Source organism: Telmatherina bonti (genome assembly GCF_933228915.1).
Source record: "Telmatherina bonti genome assembly, chromosome: 19".
NCBI classification, from domain to species: Eukaryota; Metazoa; Chordata; class Actinopteri; order Atheriniformes; family Telmatherinidae; genus Telmatherina; species Telmatherina bonti.
The window spans coordinates 5,084,420-5,108,394 of record NC_136617.1 but is presented as its reverse complement, the minus strand read 5'-3'; the positions used below and the strand labels follow the sequence as shown (position 1 = coordinate 5,108,394).

The window sequence follows — 23,975 nt, the reverse complement described above, 5'->3', positions numbered from 1 at the left end:
CAGAAAGAGAGGAAGGGAGGAGATGAGGAGGAGGAAGATGAAGAAGGGAACGGTGTGTGTTTTCGGTTGCATAACGTTTCCTCCGACTCGCTGCTGATGGTGGAGCAACACAGGTGGAGTTGTGGACGTTCATCAGCAGCGACCAGAAACATGAGATGCGTCTGGAACAGCTGGCGGGAAGTTACCGATGACGACTGACTCGGGTGATGCTGCTCCGCTTCCTGGGCTGACATGTCGCATGTATGCAGGAAGACACGTGTTGAGAGGCACATGTGAACGCAGATGATTGTCTGAAGCCCAGACGGAGTGTGCAGCTTGAAACAGCTAATGCCCATAACGACACGCCAGTAACGACACGCCGTAACGACACGCCAGTAACGACACGCCAGTAACGACGCACCGTTACGACACACCGTAACGAGACGCCCGTAACGAGACGCCGTAACGACATGCCAGTAACGACACGCCAGTAACGACACGCCAGTAACGACACGCCAGTAACGACGCATCGTTACGACACACCGTAACGAGACGCCCGTAACGAGACGCCCGTAACGAGACGCCCGTAACGAGACGCCCGTAACGAGACGCCCGTAACGAGACGCCAGTAACGACACGCCAGTAACGACACGCCCGTAACGAGACGCCAGTAACGACACGCCGTAACGACGCACCGTTACGACACACCGTAACGAGACGACCGTAACGAGACGCCAGTAACGAGACGCCAGTAACGACACGCCAGTAACGACGCACCGTAACGACACGCCGTAACGACACGCCCGTAACGACACGCCGTAACGACGCACCGTAACGACACGCCGTAACGACACGCCCGTAACGACACGCCCGTAACGACGCGCCGGTAACGACGCGCCGGTAACGACGCGCCGGTAACGACGCGCCGGTAACGACACGCCAGTAATCACGCGCCGTAGCGACACGCCTGTAACGACACGCCGTAACGACACGCCAGTAACGACGCACCGTTACGACACACCGTAACGAGACGCCCGTAACGAGACGCCAGTAACGACACGCCAGTAACGACGCACCGTAACGACGCGCCGTAACGACACGCCCGTAACGACGCGCCGTAACGACGCACCGTGACGACACGCCCGTAACGACGCGCCGTAACGACGCACCGTAACGACACGCCGTAACGACGCGCCCGTAACGACGCGCCGGTAACGACGCGCCGTAACGACACGCCAGTAATCACGCGCCGTAGCGACACGCCTGTAACGACGCGCCTTAACGACACGCCAGTAACGACGCGCCGTAACGACACGCCAGTAATCACGCGCCGTAGTGACACGCCTGTAACGACGCGCCGTAACGACACGCCGTAACGACACGCCGTAACGACACGCCAGTAATCACGCGCCGTAGCGACACGCCTGTAACGACGCGCCGTAACGACACGCCGTAACGACACGCCAGTAACGACGCACCGTTACGACACACCGTAACGAGACGCCCGTAACGAGACGCCGTAACGACATGCCAGTAACGACACGCCAGTAACGACACGCCAGTAACGACACGCCAGTAACGACGCATCGTTACGACACACCGTAACGAGACGCCCGTAACGAGACGCCCGTAACGAGACGCCCGTAACGAGACGCCCGTAACGAGACGCCAGTAACGACACGCCCGTAACGAGACGCCAGTAACGACACGCCAGTAACGACACGCCGTAACGACGCACCGTTACGACGCACCGTAACGAGACGACCGTAACGAGACGCCAGTAACGAGACGCCAGTAACGACACGCCAGTAACGACGCACCGTAACGACACGCCGTAACGACACGCCCGTAACGACACGCCGTAACGACGCGCCGTAACGACACGCCGTAACGACACGCCCGTAACGACACGCCGGTAACGACACGCCCGTAACGACGCGCCGGTAACGACGCGCCGTAACGACACGCCAGTAATCACGCGCCGTAGCGACACGCCTGTAACGACACGCCGTAACGACACGCCAGTAACGACGCACCGTTACGACACACCGTAACGAGACGCCAGTAACGACACGCCAGTAACGACGCACCGTAACGACGCGCCGTAACGACACGCCCGTAACGACGCGCCGTAACGACGCGCCGTAACGACACGCCCGTAACGACGCGCCGTAACGACGCACCGTAACGACGCGCCGGTAACGACGCGCCGTAACGACACGCCAGTAATCACGCGCCGTAGCGACACGCCTGTAACGACGCGCCTTAACGACACGCCAGTAACGACGCGCCGTAACGACACGCCAGTAATCACGCGCCGTAGTGACACGCCTGTAACGACGCGCCGTAACGACACGCCGTAACGACACGCCGTAACGACACGCCAGTAATCACGCGCCGTAGCGACACGCCTGTAACGACGCGCCGTAACGACACGCCAGTAACGACGCGCCGTAACGACACGCCAGTAACGACGCGCCGTAACGACACGCCAGTAACGACGCGCCGTAGTGACACGCCTGTAACGACGCGCCGTAACGACACGCCGTAACGACACGCCCGTAACGACACGCCAGTAACGACGCGCCGTAACGACACGCCAGTAATCACGCGCCATAGTGACACGCCTGTAACGACGCGCCGTAACGACACGTCAGTAACGACACGCCCGTAACGACGCGCCCGTAACGACGCGCCGTAACGACACGCCCGTAACGACGCGCCGTAACGACACGCCAGTAATGACGCGCCGTAGTGACACGCCTGTAACGACGCGCCGTAACGACACGTCAGTAACGACACGCCAGTAACGACGCGCCCGTAACGACACGCCAGTAACGACGCGCCGTAACGACACGCCAGTAATCACGCGCCGTAGTGACACGCCTGTAACGACGCGCCGTAACGACACGTCAGTAACGACACGCCCGTAACGACGCGCCGTAACGACACGCCAGTAATCACGCGCCGTAGTGACACGCCTGTAACGACGCGCCGTAACGACACGTCAGTAACGACGCGGCGGTAACGACACACCGGTAACGACGAGCCGGTAACGACGCGCCGTAACGACACGCCAGTAACGACGCGCCGTAACGACACGCCAGTAATCACGCGCCGTAGTGACACGCCTGTAACGACGCGCCGTAACGACACGTCAGTAACGACACGCCCGTAACGACGCGCCCGTAACGACGCGCCGTAACGACACGCCCGTAACGACGCGCCGTAACGACACGCCAGTAATGACGCGCCGTAGTGACACGCCTGTAACGACGCGCCGTAACGACACGTCAGTAACGACACGCCAGTAACGACGCGCCCGTAACGACACGCCAGTAACGACGCGCCGTAACGACACGCCAGTAATCACGCGCCGTAGTGACACGCCTGTAACGACGCGCCGTAACGACACGTCAGTAACGACACGCCCGTAACGACGCGCCGTAACGACACGCCAGTAATCACGCGCCGTAGTGACACGCCTGTAACGACGCGCCGTAACGACACGTCAGTAACGACGCGGCGGTAACGACACACCGGTAACAACGCGCCGGTAACGACGCGCCGTAACGACACGCCAGTAATCACGCGCCGTAGCGACGCGCCGTAGCGACGCGCCTGTAACGACGCGCCGTAACGACACGCCAGTAACGACACGCCAGTAATCACGCGCCGTAGTGACACGCCGTAACGACACGCCAGTAAAGACACGCCAGTAACGACGCGCCAGTAACAACGCGCCGGTAACGACGCGCCGGTAACGAAGCGCCGTAACGACGCGCCGTAACGACACGCCAGTAATCACGCGCCGTAGCGACGCGCCGTAGCGACGCGCCGTAGCGACGCGCCTGTAACGACGCGCCGTAACGACACGCCAGTAACGACACGCCAGTAATCACGCGCCGTAGTGACACGCCGTAACGACACGCCAGTAACGACACGCCAGTAACGACACGTCAGTAACGACACGCCCGTAACGACGCGCCCGTAACGACGCGCCGTAACGACACGCCAGTAATCACGCGCCGTAGTGACACGCCTGTAACGACGCGCCGTAACGACACGTCAGTAACGACGCGGCGGTAACGACACACCGGTAACGACGAGCCGGTAACGACGCGCCGTAACGACACGCCAGTAATCACGCGCCGTAGCGACGCGCCGTAGCGACGCGCCGTAGCGACGCGCCGTAGCGACACGCCTGTAACGACGCGCCGTAACGACACGCCAGTAACGACGCGCCGTAACGACACGCCAGTAACGACACGCCAGTAACAACGCGCCGGTAACGACGCGCCGTAACGACACGCCAGTAATCACGCGCCGTAGCGACGCGCCGTAGCGACGCGCCGTAGCGACGCGCCTGTAACGACGCGCCGTAACGACACGCCAGTAACGACACGCCAGTAATCACGCGCCGTAGTGACACGCCGTAACGACACGCCAGTAACGACGCGCCAGTAACAACGCGCCGGTAACGACGCGCCGGTAACGAAGCGCCGTAACGACGCGCCGTAACGACACGCCAGTAATCACGCGCCGTAGCGACGCGCCGTAGCGACGCACCGTAGCGACGCGCCGTAGCGACACGCCTGTAACGACGCGCCGTAACGACACGCCAGTAACGACACGCCAGTAATCACGCGCCGTAGTGACACGCCAGTAACGACACGCCAGTAATCACGCGCCGTAGTGACACGCCTGTAACGACACGCCTGTAACGACGCGCCGTAACGACACGCCAGTAACGAAATGCCAGTAACGACGCGCCAGTAACGACGCGCCAGTAACGACGCGCCGTAACGACACGCCAGTAACGACACGCCAGTAACGACATGCCAGTAATCACGCGCCGTAGCGACACGCCTGTAACGACGCGCCGTAACGACACGCCAGTAACGACATGCCAGTAATCACGCGCTGTAGCGACACGCCTGTAACGACGCGCCGTAACGACACGCCAGTAACGACGCGCCGTAACGACACGCCAGTAATCACGCGCCGTAGCGACACGCCTGTAACGACGCGCCGTAACGACACGCCAGTAACGACATGCCAGTAATCACGCGCTGTAGCGACACGCCTGTAACGACGCGCCGTAACGACACGCCAGTAACGACGCGCCGTAACGACACGCCAGTAATCACGCGCCGTAGTGACACGCCTGTAACGACGCGCCGTAACGACACGCCAGTAACGACATGCCAGTAATCACGCGCTGTAGCGACACGCCTGTAACGACGCGCCGTAACGACACGCCTGTAACGACGCGCCGTAACGACACGCCAGTAACGACACGCCAGTAACGACACGCCAGTAACGACATGCCAGTAACGACATGCCAGTAATCACGCGCTGTAGCGACACGCCTGTAACGACGCGCCGTAACGACACGCCAGTAACGACGCGCCGTAACGACACGCCAGTAACGACACGCCAGTAATCACGCGCCGTAGTGACACGCCAGTAACGACGCGCCGTAACGACACGTCGACAAGCCGAAAGAAATGGCGTCCTGACCGGTTTCATCCGGTTGGCGGGAGACTAACCGACTGCTGTCATTACTTGTCCCACAAATCCCACAAATTGCAGTAACAACGTTACAGATTTATATTTTCCACAGTTTGTCTTAATCTTTAAATCATTCTACTGAAATGAGCACAGATGTGAATATTTAAATAAATCTCAGCGACGGAAGTTGATTTCCACCACGTCAGCGTTTTATCCTCCTTGTTTCTGAAGATCCTGGTGTCCGTATTAAAAAGGACGGGCATGGAGGTGCCTGTACTCGGCTTGTTGTGCTGTGGCGTGGTTGCAGACGTTGTCCTGGTGGAGGAGAGGCCGATTGGCAGCAGGCTGAATGAACGTGTAACCTGGATTAACCCATTGGAGGTTACCGGTTGGATTACCTCACTGTGCCGCATCATCAGTGGCTCAGCTGTCATTCACTCCGATGTTCCCACTCAGACCGAGCTCGCCGTCCTCGCACAAACACACCGACATAAACGCTGGACGCCGGGGTGGCGTCTGCGCTGCCATCCGCCACTCATTTCCGGAGGCGGAGCTTTATTCTGCTGTCTCATCGCCAACTGATGCGGCAGCACGCCACATTGATCCAGCTCCTCACGCTGCACGCCGTCCGGGGAAAACCAGCATAATTCCCCACAAAGCAGAAGTAAAGCAGAGGAATGTCCTGGTTTCTGACAACCATTGCTCTGCTGGTTGGGTGTGTTGTAGCGGCCGGCTGGCCTGGCGGGTGAAGCCTCCTATAAGCCTTAAAACTTGTATATTTCATATAAAACTCCCTGTTGAAGCTTTTTATGTTGTTAAAATAATACCAATAAATACACATTTAGTCATTTTTTCATTAGAACTGAAAAGATTAGAATAAAAACAAGTTAAAATATTAATCTGTAATTTTTACAGACTTCTTTTTTTTCTTTGAACGACCTGAAGAGGCTGAAAACGTCAACAATCCAGCAAAATGAACGTTTGTTTTGAAGTGCTAAAAGAGTTCTGCATTCCCGAGTAGAAAATATCTTTATTGTCATTGTACCTGCTACAACGACATTAAAAGTACAAACCTGGACGTCGATCATTCTCATAAAAACATTGTAAAAAAAAAAAACCAAAAAAAAAAAAACAGACAAATAACGAAACAAATAAACAGAATAAAGTCAGGAGTTGACACCAACATGTTTCCATTCTACTGCATGAAGTGGATTTACTGCTGTTGGGTAAAAGCAGTTTTTCAGTCTGCCTGGCGGGACCCCAGCAGGACCTCCGGCGTGGGGGGGGGGTCCTGCTCCTACACTACTCCTAGTGGAGTATGTTAGGTGGAACAATAAGATCTCATCATTAATCAGCCTTTAAAGAGTAAAGTTATCTAAATATTCTGCCATTTTTTATTAGAAGTGAAAAGAAAGTAATAAATGTGGACGTGGAGCCTGAAACGTCCCACGAAGCGTCAAACGGTTTAAATAAAGTTTGTCAGGAAGCAAAAACAAAACAAAGTTTCAGCTGCGAAGCTGCAACCTCATCGTCAGAAAGGAAGTAAAACAGGAGCTGGAGGTCGCTGCTCTTCCTCGCCCTCCCCGGGCAGCGGGGGGGTCAGCAGGAGGAGGATCCCCAGGAGGTGCCGGAGTCAGTTTCAGTGACGTCTCCCTCCTCCTCCTCCTGGGACTTACAGGAATTCCCCTCCTCGTCACGGCAACCGAGGCTCCGCCTATCCACAGCTGATTGGCCGGAAACACACTCTGGTGTTGAAACACTGTGTGTGTGTGTGTGTGTGTGTGTGTGTGTGTGTGTGTGTGTGTGTGTGTGTGTGTGTGTGTGTGTTGACATTCGCTTCAACTTCCCAAACAAGAGGAGCAGCTGGGAGTTTGTCCCGAGTGAGACGCGAACATTTCGACCTGCAGAGACCCCCCCACCGCCACCCCACCCCCCCCTCCAGCTGACGGAGGTGTCTCATCTCGCCGAACAAAGACAGGAAGCAGACGGTGGCTGTCAATCACTCAGGCTGCCACGGCAACCGTCAGGAATCGGAGACAAACCGGGTTTGGCTGCAGGGTGTCAGCTGATGAGTAAGTTTGTCTTACCTGGAGGTGATTCCTGGTCCGGAAAACCGGATTCCTGGTCCAGTAAACCAGATTCCTGGTCTGGAAAACTGGATTCCTGGTCCAGTAAACCAGATTACTGGTCCACAAAACCGGATTCCTGGTCCACAAAACCAGATTCCTGGTCCAGTAATCCGGATTCCTGGTCCACAAAACCGGATTCCTGGTCCAGTAAACCGGATTACTGGTCTGGAAAACTGGATTCCTGGTCCAGTAAACCGGATTACTGGTCTGGAAAACTGGATTCCTGGTCCAGTAAACCAGATTCCTGGTCCAGTAAACCAGATTCCTGTTATGGAAAACTGGATTCCTGGTCCAGAAAACTAGATTCCTGGTCCACAAAACTAGATTCCTGGTCCACAAAACCGGATTCCTGGTCCACAAAACCGGATTCCTGGTCCACAAAACCGGATTCCTGGTCCAGTAAACCGGATTACTGGTCTGGAAAACTAGATTCCTGGTCCACAAAACCGGATTCCTGGTCCACAAAACTGGATTCCTGGTCCAGAAAACTAGATTCCTGGTCCACAAAACTAGATTCCTGGTCCACAAAACCGGATTCCTGGTCCACAAAACCGGATTCCTGGTCCAGTAAACCGGATTACTGGTCTGGAAAACTAGATTCCTGGTCCACAAAACCGGATTCCTGGTCCACAAAACTGGATTCCTGGTCCAGAAAACTAGATTCCTGGTCCACAAAACTAGATTCCTGGTCCACAAAACCGGATTCCTGGTCCACAAAACTGGATTCCTGGTCCAGAAAACTAGATTCCTGGTCCAGAAAACTAGATTCCTGGTCCACAAAACTAGATTCCTGGTCCACAAAACCGGATTCCTGGTCCGTAAACCGGATTACTGGTCTGGAAAACTGGATTCCTGGTCCAGTAAACCAGATTACTGGTCAATTAAACCAGATTCCTGGTCCAGTAAACCAGATTCCTGGTCCAGTAAACCAGATTCCCGGTCCTGTAAACCGGATTCCTGGTCCACAAAACTAGATTCCTGGTCCACAAAACTAGATTCCTGGTCCAGAAAACTAGATTCCTGGTCCGGAAAACCGGATTCCTGGTCCAGTAAACCAGATTCCCGGTCCAGAAAACTAGATTCCTGGTCCAGAAAACTAGATTCCTGGTCCAGAAAACTAGATTCCTGGTCCAGTAAACCAGATTCCCGGTCCAGAAAACTAGATTCCTGGTCCAGAAAACTAGATTCCTGGTCCAATAAACCGGATTCCTGGTCCAGAAAACCGGATTCCTGGTCCAGAAAACCAGATTCCTGAATGATCCTGGAACTGCAGTTTAGTATCGGCTCATGTGTGAAGTCAGGAGGAAGTAATCCTGGGTTTGACCTCTGTGATGAGGTGCTTCCTGTCCCAGCAGGACGTGGCCCCGCCTCCAGGCGTGGCTCCGCCTCCAGGCGTCACACTGCCGGTGCTGGAAAGCAGAAGCGACTCCAGACGCTGACTGGATCCAGTTTGACAGTTTTACTTCCACTTTCCACCTTCATATGAACCAGAACTTGTTCATATGAAGGCAGACAGGTTGGTTCCACAGTCCGATTGTTTTTGTTCTGGTCTTGGTCACCATGGCAACCTCCTGTGTTGTCCGGTTTTCAACTTGTCATGTTTGGTCATGTTTGCATGTTCGGCGTGTCGGGTGTGAGAGCAGCAGCCGAATTCTTAGAACATACAGAACCTTTGTACACGTTCAGAACATGCAGAACCTTTGTACACGTTCAGAACAGACAGAACCTTTGTACACGTTCAGAACATGCAGAACCTTTGTACATGTTCAGAACATACAGAACCTTTGTACACGTTCAGAACATGCAGAACCTTTGTACACGTTCAGAACATGCAGAACCTTTGTACACGTTCAGAACATACAGAACCTTTGTACACGTTCAGAACATGCAGAACCTTTGTACACGTTCAGAACAGACAGAACCTTTGTACACGTTCAGAACATGCAGAACCTTTGTACATGTTCAGAACATACAGAACCTTTGTACACGTTCAGAACATGCAGAACCTTTGTACACGTTCAGAACATGCAGAACCTTTGTACACGTTCAGAACATACAGAACCTTTGTACACGTTCAGAACATACAGAACCTTTGTACACGTTCAGAACATGCAGAACCTTTGTACACGTTCAGAACATGCAGAACCTTTGTACACGTTCAGAACATACAGAACCTTTGTACACGTTCAGAACATACAGAACCTTTGTACATGTTCAGAACATGCAGAACCTTTGTACACGTTCAGAACATACAGAACCTTTGTACACGTTCAGAACATGCAGAACCTTTGTACACGTTCAGAGCATGCAGAACCTTTGTACACGTTCAGAACATGCAGAACCTTTGTACACGTTCAGAACATACAGAACCTTTGTACACGTTCAGAACAGACAGAACCTTTGTACACGTTCAGAACAGACAGAACCTTTGTACACGTTCAGAACATACAGAACCTTTGTACACGTTCAGAACATGCAGAACCTTTGTACACGTTCAGAACATGCAGAACCTTTGTACACGTTCAGAACATGCAGAACCTTTGTACACGTTCAGAACATGCAGAACCTTTGTACACGTTCAGAACATGCAGAACCTTTGTACACGTTCAGAACATGCAGAACCTTTGTACACGTTCAGAACATGCAGAACCTTTGTACATATTTGCGTCTCCTGGTGGATCAGCTGTTCGGTGGGCCGGCCTCCGGTCTGACCTCGGCAGGAATGGTTTACAGCAGGAAAGTCGGAGGGATCCTCTCCGTGTGGAGGAATCCCATCAAGCTGCTTCTGTTGCCAGGAAAAGCCGAAGGCGTTGACATGTAAACAGAGCTGCATTCCTCAATCTGCCGTGTAAACAAACACGGTTTCTGTTGCCCTGGTTTTCAGGGGTGGGGTTGCATTATGTAATAACATGCGTGTGCCATGGAGGGAGAGGGGCGTGTCCTTAGTAACACATGGTGACATCATCCTGTGAGGCCTGCTGGAGTTTCCCGGCATGATGCCTTAAATCTGCTCATGTGTGTTTAACATGAAGCTGCAATACCGAAGCAGTCTCTGAAGTCCAGGACCAGAGTTTTATTCTTCTAGATGATGATGATAATAATAATAATTAAAATAATAATAATAATGATCATCAGAATTTAATTTAAAAAAACATTATGCTATTTTAATATATTGTATTTCATTGTACTTTAATATAGTATTATCATTTTAATTTTGAGCTATTAGTTAAAACTAAATCAGATCACAGAGAATGAAGTCGTCTGCATGCTGGAAGAATAAAAAGAAAACAAATCATTTTCTAAAGTTCCTTGTTGGAAATAATATGAATAAAATATATTAACTATAAATCGATTAAATGTTTATTTATGATACAGAAATGTAGAAAGTATGTAAATAAATTTTTTTTTTTCATATTATAAAGATAAAAATACCAGTAGAATTTTAAACAAGTAATTTTAAAAGTATTTAAACCATAAATATATTTGCTGCTTCCACCTCCTGCTGGATGTAGCTAAAAACTAGAACCGGGACGATATGCTTTCATCCCGATTCGATTCAGATTTTTTTTTTTTTTTTTTTTTTTTGGGTGCTGATCTGATTTAAATTGCAATTCTCACTGTTCTTCCATATTGCTGAATTTTTTTAGACTAAAAACAAAATTTAAAAAATGTACAAAACTTTATTTGCTCGTCATTTTTCTTGATTTAAATCAGGAAAAAAACAACACTGTAAACGGATCATTCTGCAGCTATGATGCCCAAGAAAACAACTCAAAAGATCAATAACAATAAAAATGACAAAAAAAAAGATTATGACGTATTATTTGTATTTATTTGTAAAAAATAAAGAAAAGAATCAATTTTTTCAACTAAAAAATAGATTTTTAAATTGTGAAGCAAAAACTCCAGATATTTGATTTTTTCTATTTGATTTCCACCCTTACTAAAACCAAAGCTACGCTAACAGTCTGATCATCTCCACTGCAGAACCGCCTCCTCACTTTCAGCCAATCACACCGCTTCGTTCTCTTGGATTGACAGCTTTGAGAGTTCCTGATGCGTCGTCATTTTTTATCATTTGTTGTTTAGCTGTTTAGAGTTTAATGACGATTTCTCAGTGATTTGGTGAAACTGCAGCAGATATTGATCCGTTTCACCGTATTGGTGCAAATGGAACAATTCTTCACAAGAAAGTCTCTTTACAAGCTCAACTTTTAATTTTTCTACCTGTATTTTATGTTCAGCAGCTTATTTTAGAATTTAATTTCATAAAACAAAACAGTAAAATCCCAGAATAAACTTTTATCATTTAGAACAATGAGTAGATTAAAAATGCACATTTAACATGACTTAATGGGACATTTTTGACCTGAAAATTTATTAAGTCAGATCGGCATTTAAAGGGTTAAAATCCACTTTCAGAAAAAGGAAGTTAATATTTGGTTTTGTGAAAGTGGAAATGTTTATCCCTGAGAAATAAGAAGGTAATAAATTTTAAGGTTCGTGGTGAGAATTAGGAAATAAAGACAAAAGCACTTTAAATACAGAAATCTTTTCTAATAGTACTTGTTTACATTATATATTCATGTTTATACATCTGTATGTAGTTTTGCAAATAAAAGAGAAATCTGTGAAAATAAACTATTCTTGTTATAAATAATAAAAATCCATCATATAATAAGTATATCCCAGGCTTCTCTTTTCTGCATCTCATTAACATCCTTCTTTTAAAACAAACTGAGACGTTCCAACGTTAATCTGCGTTTCCGTCTCGGCTTTTCTAATAAAAGCAGCTTTTCTAAAACTTCAACAAAGTATCGCCGTGCTTCGTGTTTTCACTGGTGTGTTGGACGCCAAAGCCGTCGTCATGACAACGTAAAGACTTCAGAGAAATGTGTTTTTCCCTTTGGAGTTTTGTGATATTACAGTTTCACGGTGATGAAAACGTCTCCGTCCTCCTGCAGCAGGTTGATCTCAGTAGCGCTGCATCCGACACAAAGCAGGAATGTGGGTTTCTCCGTCTCAGGAGCTTCATCCTGCTGCAGCCTCATCTTCATCGCTCGTCTTCGTCCTCCGGCTGAAAATGTCTCTTCTCTGTTTCAGATAAAATCGAAGAGGCACAGAAAGAGCTGAAGGATCCGAAAGAGTCGCAGAAAGGTAAGATGGCCGCACATCAGTGATGTGATTGGTTAAAACACCTGGAAAAGGTTTTCATGATCCGGTCACGGCTCGTCTCCGTGGAAACAGAAGCAGCTGCTGAGGAACATCTGGATGTTTTACTGGGTTCAAGAGGCTTCATACCTTCAAACCTGCTGGATTCTGGTTCACCGTGGTCACCTGCATCGTGGTGCGGGAAGAGTCGGCCGTGAAACTAAAGATCATTTAAATTAAACAAATCGCAGAAAAAAAATCAATAAAGCAAAAAATCTAAAAGGAATCATGGTACCGGTACACAGTACCAGCAGTTTTAAGTTCTATCCCTTTGCATAGCGGGAATATTTTTTACAGCGTATAGTGGTACTACTAACAGTCATGTACTACAGTAGTACTACTAACAGTCATGTACTACAGTAGTACTACTAACAGTCATGTACTACAGTAGTACTACTAACAGTCATGTACTACAGTAGTACTACTAACAGACATGTACTACAGTAGTACTACTAACAGACATGTACTACAGTAGTACTACTAACAGTCATGTACTACAGTAGTACTACTAACAGACATGTACTACAGTAGTACTACTAACAGTCATGTACTACAGTAGTACTACTAACAGTCATGTACTACAGTAGTACTACTAACAGTCATGTACTACAGTAGTACTACTAACAGTCATGTACTACAGTAGTACTACTAACAGTCATGTACTACAGTAGTACTACTAACAGTCATGTACTACAGTAGTACTACTAACAGACATGTACTACAGTAGTACTACTAACAGACATGTACTACAGTAGTACTACTAACAGTCATGTACTACAGTAGTACTACTAACAGACATGTACTACAGTAGTACTACTAACAGTCATGTACTACAGTAGTACTACTAACAGTCATGTACTACAGTAGTACTACTAACAGTCATGTACTACAGTAGTACTACTAACAGTCATGTACTACAGTAGTACTACTAACAGTCATGTACTACAGTAGTACTACTAACAGACATGTACTACAGTAGTACTACTAACAGACATGTACTACAGTAGTACTACTAACAGTCATGTACTACAGTAGTACTACTAACAGACATGTACTACAGTAGTACTACTAACAGTCATGTACTACAGTAGTACTACTAACAGTCATGTACTACAGTAGTACTACTAACAGTCATGTACTACAGTAGTACTACTAACAGACATGTACTACAGTAGAACGACTAACAGTACTACAGCAGACTAAGTGTACGGCTGGTCAGTATTTATGCAGATTATTTCCAGTTATAAAGTGTTATAAAGATAATATGACTAAGAGTTATAAAGATAACATGACTAAGAGTTATAAAGATAATATGACTAAGAGTTATAAAGATAACATGACTAAGAGTTATAAAGATAATATGACTAAGAGTTATAAAGATAACATGACTAAGAGTTATAAAGATAATATGACTAAGTGTTATAAAGATAACATGACTAAGTGTTATAAAGATAATATGACTAAGAGTTATAAAGATAACATGACTAAGAGTTATAAAGATAATATGACTAAGTGTTATAAAGATAACATGACTAAGTGTTATAAAGATAACATGACTAAGTGTTATAAAGATAACATGACTAAGCGTTATAAAGATAACATGACTAAGTGTTATAAAGATAACATGACTAAGAGTTATAAAGATAACATGACTAAGAGTTATAAAGTTAATATGACTAAGAGTTATAAAGATAATATGACTAAGAGTTATAAAGATAATATGACTAAGAGTTATAAAGATAATATGACTGTGTTATAAAGATAATATGACTAAGTGTTATAAAGATAATATGACTAAGTGTTATAAAGATAATATGACTAAGTGTTATAAAGATAATATGACTAAGTGTTATAAAGATAACATGACTAAGAGTTATAAAGATAACATGACTAAGTGTTATAAAGATAACATGACTAAGTGTTATAAAGATAATATGACTAAGTGTTATAAAGATAACATGACTAAGTGTTATAAAGATAACATGACTAAGTGTTATAAAGATAACATGACTAAGAGTTATAAAGATAATATGACTAAGAGTTATAAAGATAACATGACTAAGTGTTATAAAGATAACATGACTAAGTGTTATAAAGATAACATGACTAAGAGTTATAAAGATAACATGACTAAGAGTTATAAAGATAACATGACTAAGTGTTATAAAGATAACATGACTAAGAGTTATAAAGATATGACTAAGAGTTATAAAGATATGACTAAGAGTTATAAAGATAACATGACTAAGTGTTATAAAGATAACATGACTAAGTGTTATAAAGATAACATGACTAAGAGTTATAAAGATATGACTAAGAGTTATAAAGATATGACTAAGAGTTATAAAGATAACATGACTAAGAGTTATAAAGTTAATATGACTAAGTTATAAAGATAATATGACTAAGTGTTATAAAGATAACATGACTAAGAGTTATAAAGATAACATGACTAAGTGTTATAAAGATAATATGACTAAGTGTTATAAAGATAACATGACTAAGTGTTATAAAGATAATATGACTAAGAGTTATAAAGATAACATGACTAAGTGTTACAAAGATAACATGACTAAGCGTTATAAAGATATGACTAAGAGTTATAAAGATATGACTAAGAGTTATAAAGATAACATGACTAAGTGTTATAAAGATAACATGACTAAGTGTTATAAAGATAACATGACTAAGAGTTATAAAGATATGACTAAGAGTTATAAAGATATGACTAAGAGTTATAAAGATAACATGACTAAGAGTTATAAAGATAACATGACTAAGAGTTATAAAGTTAATATGACTAAGTTATAAAGATAATATGACTAAGTGTTATAAAGATAACATGACTAAGAGTTATAAAGATAACATGACTAAGTGTTATAAAGATAATATGACTAAGTGTTATAAAGATAATATGACTAAGTGTTATAAAGATAACATGACTAAGTGTTATAAAGATAACATGACTAAGTGTTATAAAGATAACATGACTAAGTGTTATAAAGATAATATGACTAAGTGTTATAAAGATAACATGACTAAGAGTTATAAAGATAATATGACTAAGTGTTATAAAGATAACATGACTAAGTGTTATAAAGATAACATGACTAAGTGTTATAAAGATAACATGACTAAGTGTTATAAAGATAATATGACTAAGTGTTATAAAGATAACATGACTAAGCGTTATAAAGATAATATGACTAAGTGTTATAAAGATAACATGACTAAGAGTTATAAAGATAACATGACTAAGTGTTATAAAGATAATATGACTAAGTGTTATAAAGATAACATGACTAAGTGTTATAAAGATAACATGACTAAGAGTTATAAAGATATGACTAAGAGTTATAAAGATAACATGACTAAGAGTTATAAAGATAACATGACTAAGTGTTATAAAGATAATATGACTAAGTGTTATAAAGATAATATGACTAAGTGTTATAAAGATAATATGACTAAGTGTTATAAAGATAACATGACTAAGAGTTATAAAGATAATATGACTAAGTGTTATAAAGATAATATGACTAAGTGTTATAAAGATAACATGACTAAGTGTTATAAAGATAACATGACTAAGAGTTATAAAGATAATATGACTAAGTGTTATAAAGATAATATGACTAAGTGTTATAAAGATAACATGACTAAGTGTTATAAAGATAATATGACTAAGTGTTATAAAGATAACATGACTAAGCGTTATAAAGATAATATGACTAAGCGTTATAAAGATAACATGACTAAGTGTTATAAAGATAACATGACTAAGAGTTATAAAGATAACATGACTAAGTGTTATAAAGATAACATGACTAAGTGTTATAAAGATAATATGACTAAGTGTTATAAAGATAACATGACTAAGTGTTATAAAGATAACATGACTAAGTGTTATAAAGATAACATGACTAAGAGTTATAAAGATAATATGACTAAGAGTTATAAAGATAACATGACTAAGTGTTATAAAGATAACATGACTAAGTGTTATAAAGATAACATGACTAAGAGTTATAAAGATAACATGACTAAGAGTTATAAAGATAACATGACTAAGTGTTATAAAGATAACATGACTAAGAGTTATAAAGATATGACTAAGAGTTATAAAGATATGACTAAGAGTTATAAAGATAACATGACTAAGTGTTATAAAGATAACATGACTAAGTGTTATAAAGATAACATGACTAAGAGTTATAAAGATATGACTAAGAGTTATAAAGATATGACTAAGAGTTATAAAGATAACATGACTAAGAGTTATAAAGTTAATATGACTAAGTTATAAAGATAATATGACTAAGTGTTATAAAGATAACATGACTAAGAGTTATAAAGATAACATGACTAAGTGTTATAAAGATAATATGACTAAGTGTTATAAAGATAACATGACTAAGTGTTATAAAGATAATATGACTAAGAGTTATAAAGATAACATGACTAAGTGTTACAAAGATAACATGACTAAGCGTTATAAAGATATGACTAAGAGTTATAAAGATATGACTAAGAGTTATAAAGATAACATGACTAAGTGTTATAAAGATAACATGACTAAGTGTTATAAAGATAACATGACTAAGAGTTATAAAGATATGACTAAGAGTTATAAAGATATGACTAAGAGTTATAAAGATAACATGACTAAGAGTTATAAAGATAACATGACTAAGAGTTATAAAGTTAATATGACTAAGTTATAAAGATAATATGACTAAGTGTTATAAAGATAACATGACTAAGAGTTATAAAGATAACATGACTAAGTGTTATAAAGATAATATGACTAAGTGTTATAAAGATAATATGACTAAGTGTTATAAAGATAACATGACTAAGTGTTATAAAGATAACATGACTAAGTGTTATAAAGATAACATGACTAAGTGTTATAAAGATAATATGACTAAGTGTTATAAAGATAACATGACTAAGAGTTATAAAGATAATATGACTAAGTGTTATAAAGATAACATGACTAAGTGTTATAAAGATAACATGACTAAGTGTTATAAAGATAACATGACTAAGTGTTATAAAGATAATATGACTAAGTGTTATAAAGATAACATGACTAAGCGTTATAAAGATAATATGACTAAGTGTTATAAAGATAACATGACTAAGAGTTATAAAGATAACATGACTAAGTGTTATAAAGATAATATGACTAAGTGTTATAAAGATAACATGACTAAGTGTTATAAAGATAACATGACTAAGAGTTATAAAGATATGACTAAGAGTTATAAAGATAACATGACTAAGAGTTATAAAGATAACATGACTAAGTGTTATAAAGATAATATGACTAAGTGTTATAAAGATAATATGACTAAGTGTTATAAAGATAATATGACTAAGTGTTATAAAGATAACATGACTAAGAGTTATAAAGATAATATGACTAAGTGTTATAAAGATAATATGACTAAGTGTTATAAAGATAACATGACTAAGTGTTATAAAGATAACATGACTAAGAGTTATAAAGATAATATGACTAAGTGTTATAAAGATAATATGACTAAGTGTTATAAAGATAACATGACTAAGTGTTATAAAGATAATATGACTAAGTGTTATAAAGATAACATGACTAAGCGTTATAAAGATAATATGACTAAGCGTTATAAAGATAACATGACTAAGTGTTATAAAGATAACATGACTAAGTGTTATAAAGATAATATGACTAAGCGTTATAAAGATAACATGACTAAGTGTTATAAAGATAATATGACTAAGTGTTATAAAGATAACATGACTAAGTGTTATAAAGATAACATGACTAAGTGTTATAAAGATAACATGACTAAGAGTTATAAAGATAATATGACTAAGAGTTATAAAGATAACATGACTAAGTGTTATAAAGATAACATGACTAAGTGTTATAAAGATAACATGACTAAGAGTTATAAAGATAACATGACTAAGTGTTATAAAGATAACATGACTAAGAGTTATAAAGATATGACTAAGAGTTATAAAGATAACATGACTAAGTGTTATAAAGATAACATGACTAAGTGTTATAAAGATAACATGACTAAGAGTTATAAAGATATGACTAAGAGTTATAAAGATATGACTAAGAGTTATAAAGATAACATGACTAAGTGTTATAAAGATAACATGACTAAGAGTTATAAAGATAATATGACTAAGTGTTATAAAGATAACATGACTAAGTGTTATAAAGATAACATGACTAAGTGTTATAAAGATAATATGACTAAGTGTTATAAAGATAACATGACTAAGCGTTATAAAGATAACATGACTAAGAGTTATAAAGATAATATGACTAAGAGTTATAAAGATAACATGACTAAGTGTTATAAAGATAACATGACTAAGTGTTATAAAGATAACATGACTAAGAGTTATAAAGATAACATGACTAAGAGTTATAAAGATAACATGACTAAGTGTTATAAAGATAACATGACTAAGAGTTATAAAGATATGACTAAGAGTTATAAAGATATGACTAAGAGTTATAAAGATAACATGACTAAGTGTTATAAAGATAACATGACTAAGTGTTATAAAGATAACATGACTAAGAGTTATAAAGATATGACTAAGAGTTATAAAGATATGACTAAGAGTTATAAAGATATGACTAAGAGTTATAAAGATAACATGACTAAGTGTTATAAAGATAACATGACTAAGTGTTATAAAGATAACATGACTAAGAGTTATAAAGATATGACTAAGAGTTATAAAGATATGACTAAGAGTTATAAAGATAACATGACTAAGAGTTATAAAGTTAATATGACTAAGTTATAAAGATAATATGACTAAGTGTTATAAAGATAACATGACTAAGAGTTATAAAGATAACATGACTAAGTGTTATAAAGATAATATGACTAAGTGTTATAAAGATAACATGACTAAGTGTTATAAAGATAATATGACTAAGAGTTATAAAGATAACATGACTAAGTGTTACAAAGATAACATGACTAAGCGTTATAAAGATATGACTAAGAGTTATAAAGATATGACTAAGAGTTATAAAGATAACATGACTAAGTGTTATAAAGATAACATGACTAAGTGTTATAAAGATAACATGACTAAGAGTTATAAAGATATGACTAAGAGTTATAAAGATATGACTAAGAGTTATAAAGATAACATGACTAAGAGTTATAAAGATAACATGACTAAGAGTTATAAAGTTAATATGACTAAGTTATAAAGATAATATGACTAAGTGTTATAAAGATAACATGACTAAGAGTTATAAAGATAACATGACTAAGTGTTATAAAGATAATATGACTAAGTGTTATAAAGATAATATGACTAAGTGTTATAAAGATAACATGACTAAGTGTTATAAAGATAACATGACTAAGTGTTATAAAGATAACATGACTAAGTGTTATAAAGATAATATGACTAAGTGTTATAAAGATAACATGACTAAGAGTTATAAAGATAATATGACTAAGTGTTATAAAGATAACATGACTAAGTGTTATAAAGATAACATGACTAAGTGTTATAAAGATAACATGACTAAGTGTTATAAAGATAATATGACTAAGTGTTATAAAGATAACATGACTAAGCGTTATAAAGATAATATGACTAAGTGTTATAAAGATAACATGACTAAGAGTTATAAAGATAACATGACTAAGTGTTATAAAGATAATATGACTAAGTGTTATAAAGATAACATGACTAAGTGTTATAAAGATAACATGACTAAGAGTTATAAAGATATGACTAAGAGTTATAAAGATAACATGACTAAGAGTTATAAAGATAACATGACTAAGTGTTATAAAGATAATATGACTAAGTGTTATAAAGATAATATGACTAAGTGTTATAAAGATAATATGACTAAGTGTTATAAAGATAACATGACTAAGAGTTATAAAGATAATATGACTAAGTGTTATAAAGATAATATGACTAAGTGTTATAAAGATAACATGACTAAGTGTTATAAAGATAACATGACTAAGAGTTATAAAGATAATATGACTAAGTGTTATAAAGATAATATGACTAAGTGTTATAAAGATAACATGACTAAGTGTTATAAAGATAATATGACTAAGTGTTATAAAGATAACATGACTAAGCGTTATAAAGATAATATGACTAAGCGTTATAAAGATAACATGACTAAGTGTTATAAAGATAACATGACTAAGTGTTATAAAGATAATATGACTAAGCGTTATAAAGATAACATGACTAAGTGTTATAAAGATAATATGACTAAGTGTTATAAAGATAACATGACTAAGTGTTATAAAGATAACATGACTAAGTGTTATAAAGATAACATGACTAAGAGTTATAAAGATAATATGACTAAGAGTTATAAAGATAACATGACTAAGTGTTATAAAGATAACATGACTAAGTGTTATAAAGATAACATGACTAAGAGTTATAAAGATAACATGACTAAGTGTTATAAAGATAACATGACTAAGAGTTATAAAGATATGACTAAGAGTTATAAAGATAACATGACTAAGTGTTATAAAGATAACATGACTAAGTGTTATAAAGATAACATGACTAAGAGTTATAAAGATATGACTAAGAGTTATAAAGATATGACTAAGAGTTATAAAGATAACATGACTAAGTGTTATAAAGATAACATGACTAAGAGTTATAAAGATAATATGACTAAGTGTTATAAAGATAACATGACTAAGTGTTATAAAGATAACATGACTAAGTGTTATAAAGATAATATGACTAAGTGTTATAAAGATAACATGACTAAGCGTTATAAAGATAATATGACTAAGTGTTATAAAGATAACATGACTAAGAGTTATAAAGATAACATGACTAAGTGTTATAAAGATAATATGACTAAGTGTTATAAAGATAACATGACTAAGTGTTATAAAGATAATATGACTAAGAGTTATAAAGATAACATGACTAAGTGTTATAAAGATAACATGACTAAGAGTTATAAAGATATGACTAAGAGTTATAAAGATATGACTAAGAGTTATAAAGATAACATGACTAAGTGTTATAAAGATAACATGACTAAGTGTTATAAAGATAACATGACTAAGAGTTATAAAGATATGACTAAGAGTTATAAAGATATGACTAAGAGTTATAAAGATAACATGACTAAGAGTTATAAAGTTAATATGACTAAGTTATAAAGATAATATGACTAAGTGTTATAAAGATAACATGACTGTTATAAAGATAATATGACTAAGTGTTATAAAGATAACATGACTAAGTGTTATAAAGATAACATGACTAAGTGTTATAAAGATAACATGACTAAGTGTTATAAAGATAACATGACTAAGAGTTATAAAGATAACATGACTAAGTGTTATAAAGATAACATGACTAAGAGTTATAAAGATATGACTAAGAGTTATAAAGATATGACTAAGAGTTATAAAGATAACATGACTAAGAGTTATAAAGTTAATATGACTAAGTTATAAAGATAATATGACTAAGTGTTATAAAGATAACATGACTAAGAGTTATAAAGATAACATGACTAAGTGTTATAAAGATAATATGACTAAGTGTTATAAAGATAACATGACTAAGTGTTATAAAGATAATATGACTAAGAGTTATAAAGATATGACTAAGAGTTATAAAGATAACATGACTAAGAGTTATAAAGATATGACTAAGAGTTATAAAGATAACATGACTAAGTGTTATAAAGATAACATGACTAAGAGTTATAAAGATATGACTAAGAGTTATAAAGATATGACTAAGAGTTATAAAGATAACATGACTAAGAGTTATAAAGTTAATATGACTAAGTTATAAAGATAATATGACTAAGTGTTATAAAGATAACATGACTAAGAGTTATAAAGATAACATGACTAAGTGTTATAAAGATAATATGACTAAGTGTTATAAAGATAACATGACTAAGTGTTATAAAGATAACATGACTAAGTGTTATAAAGATAACATGACTAAGAGTTATAAAGATAATATGACTAAGTGTTATAAAGATAACATGACTAAGTGTTATAAAGATAATATGACTAAGTGTTATAAAGATAACATGACTAAGCGTTATAAAGATAATATGACTAAGTGTTATAAAGATAACATGACTAAGAGTTATAAAGATAACATGACTAAGTGTTATAAAGATAATATGACTAAGTGTTATAAAGATAACATGACTAAGTGTTATAAAGATAACATGACTAAGAGTTATAAAGATATGACTAAGAGTTATAAAGATATGACTAAGAGTTATAAAGATATGACTAAGAGTTATAAAGATAACATGACTAAGTGTTATAAAGATAATATGACTAAGTGTTATAAAGATAATATGACTAAGTGTTATAAAGATAATATGACTAAGTGTTATAAAGATAACATGACTAAGAGTTATAAAGATAATATGACTAAGTGTTATAAAGATAATATGACTAAGTGTTATAAAGATAACATGACTAAGTGTTATAAAGATAACATGACTAAGTGTTATAAAGATAACATGACTAAGTGTTATAAAGATAACATGACTAAGTGTTATAAAGATAACATGACTAAGTGTTATAAAGATAATATGACTAAGAGTTATAAAGATATGACTAAGAGTTATAAAGATATGACTAAGAGTTATAAAGATAACATGACTAAGTGTTATAAAGATAATATGACTAAGTGTTATAAAGATAATATGACTAAGTGTTATAAAGATAACATGACTAAGAGTTATAAAGATAACATGACTAAGTGTTATAAAGATAACATGACTAAGTGTTATAAAGATAATATGACTAAGTGTTATAAAGATAACATGACTAAGTGTTATAAAGATAACATGACTAAGTGTTATAAAGATAACATGACTAAGAGTTATAAAGATAATATGACTAAGAGTTATAAAGATAACATGACTAAGTGTTATAAAGATAACATGACTAAGTGTTATAAAGATAACATGACTAAGAGTTATAAAGATAACATGACTAAGTGTTATAAAGATAACATGACTAAGAGTTATAAAGATATGACTAAGAGTTATAAAGATATGACTAAGAGTTATAAAGATAACATGACTAAGTGTTATAAAGATAACATGAC

The 23,975-nt window shown here is 38.9% G+C and overlaps 1 protein-coding gene across 1 annotated transcript in view; it reads left to right on the top strand.

The window, feature by feature from the left end:
• The window catches only part of hivep1 (HIVEP zinc finger 1), a 92,674-nt gene that overhangs the window by 37,204 nt on the left and 31,495 nt on the right, over positions 1 to 23,975 (top strand). Inside the window, exon 3 of the mRNA XM_079258598.1 lies at positions 12,726 to 12,779. Coding sequence (XP_079114724.1) covers positions 12,726 to 12,779 — 54 coding nt within the window. The remainder of the gene's footprint in view (positions 1 to 12,725; positions 12,780 to 23,975) is intronic.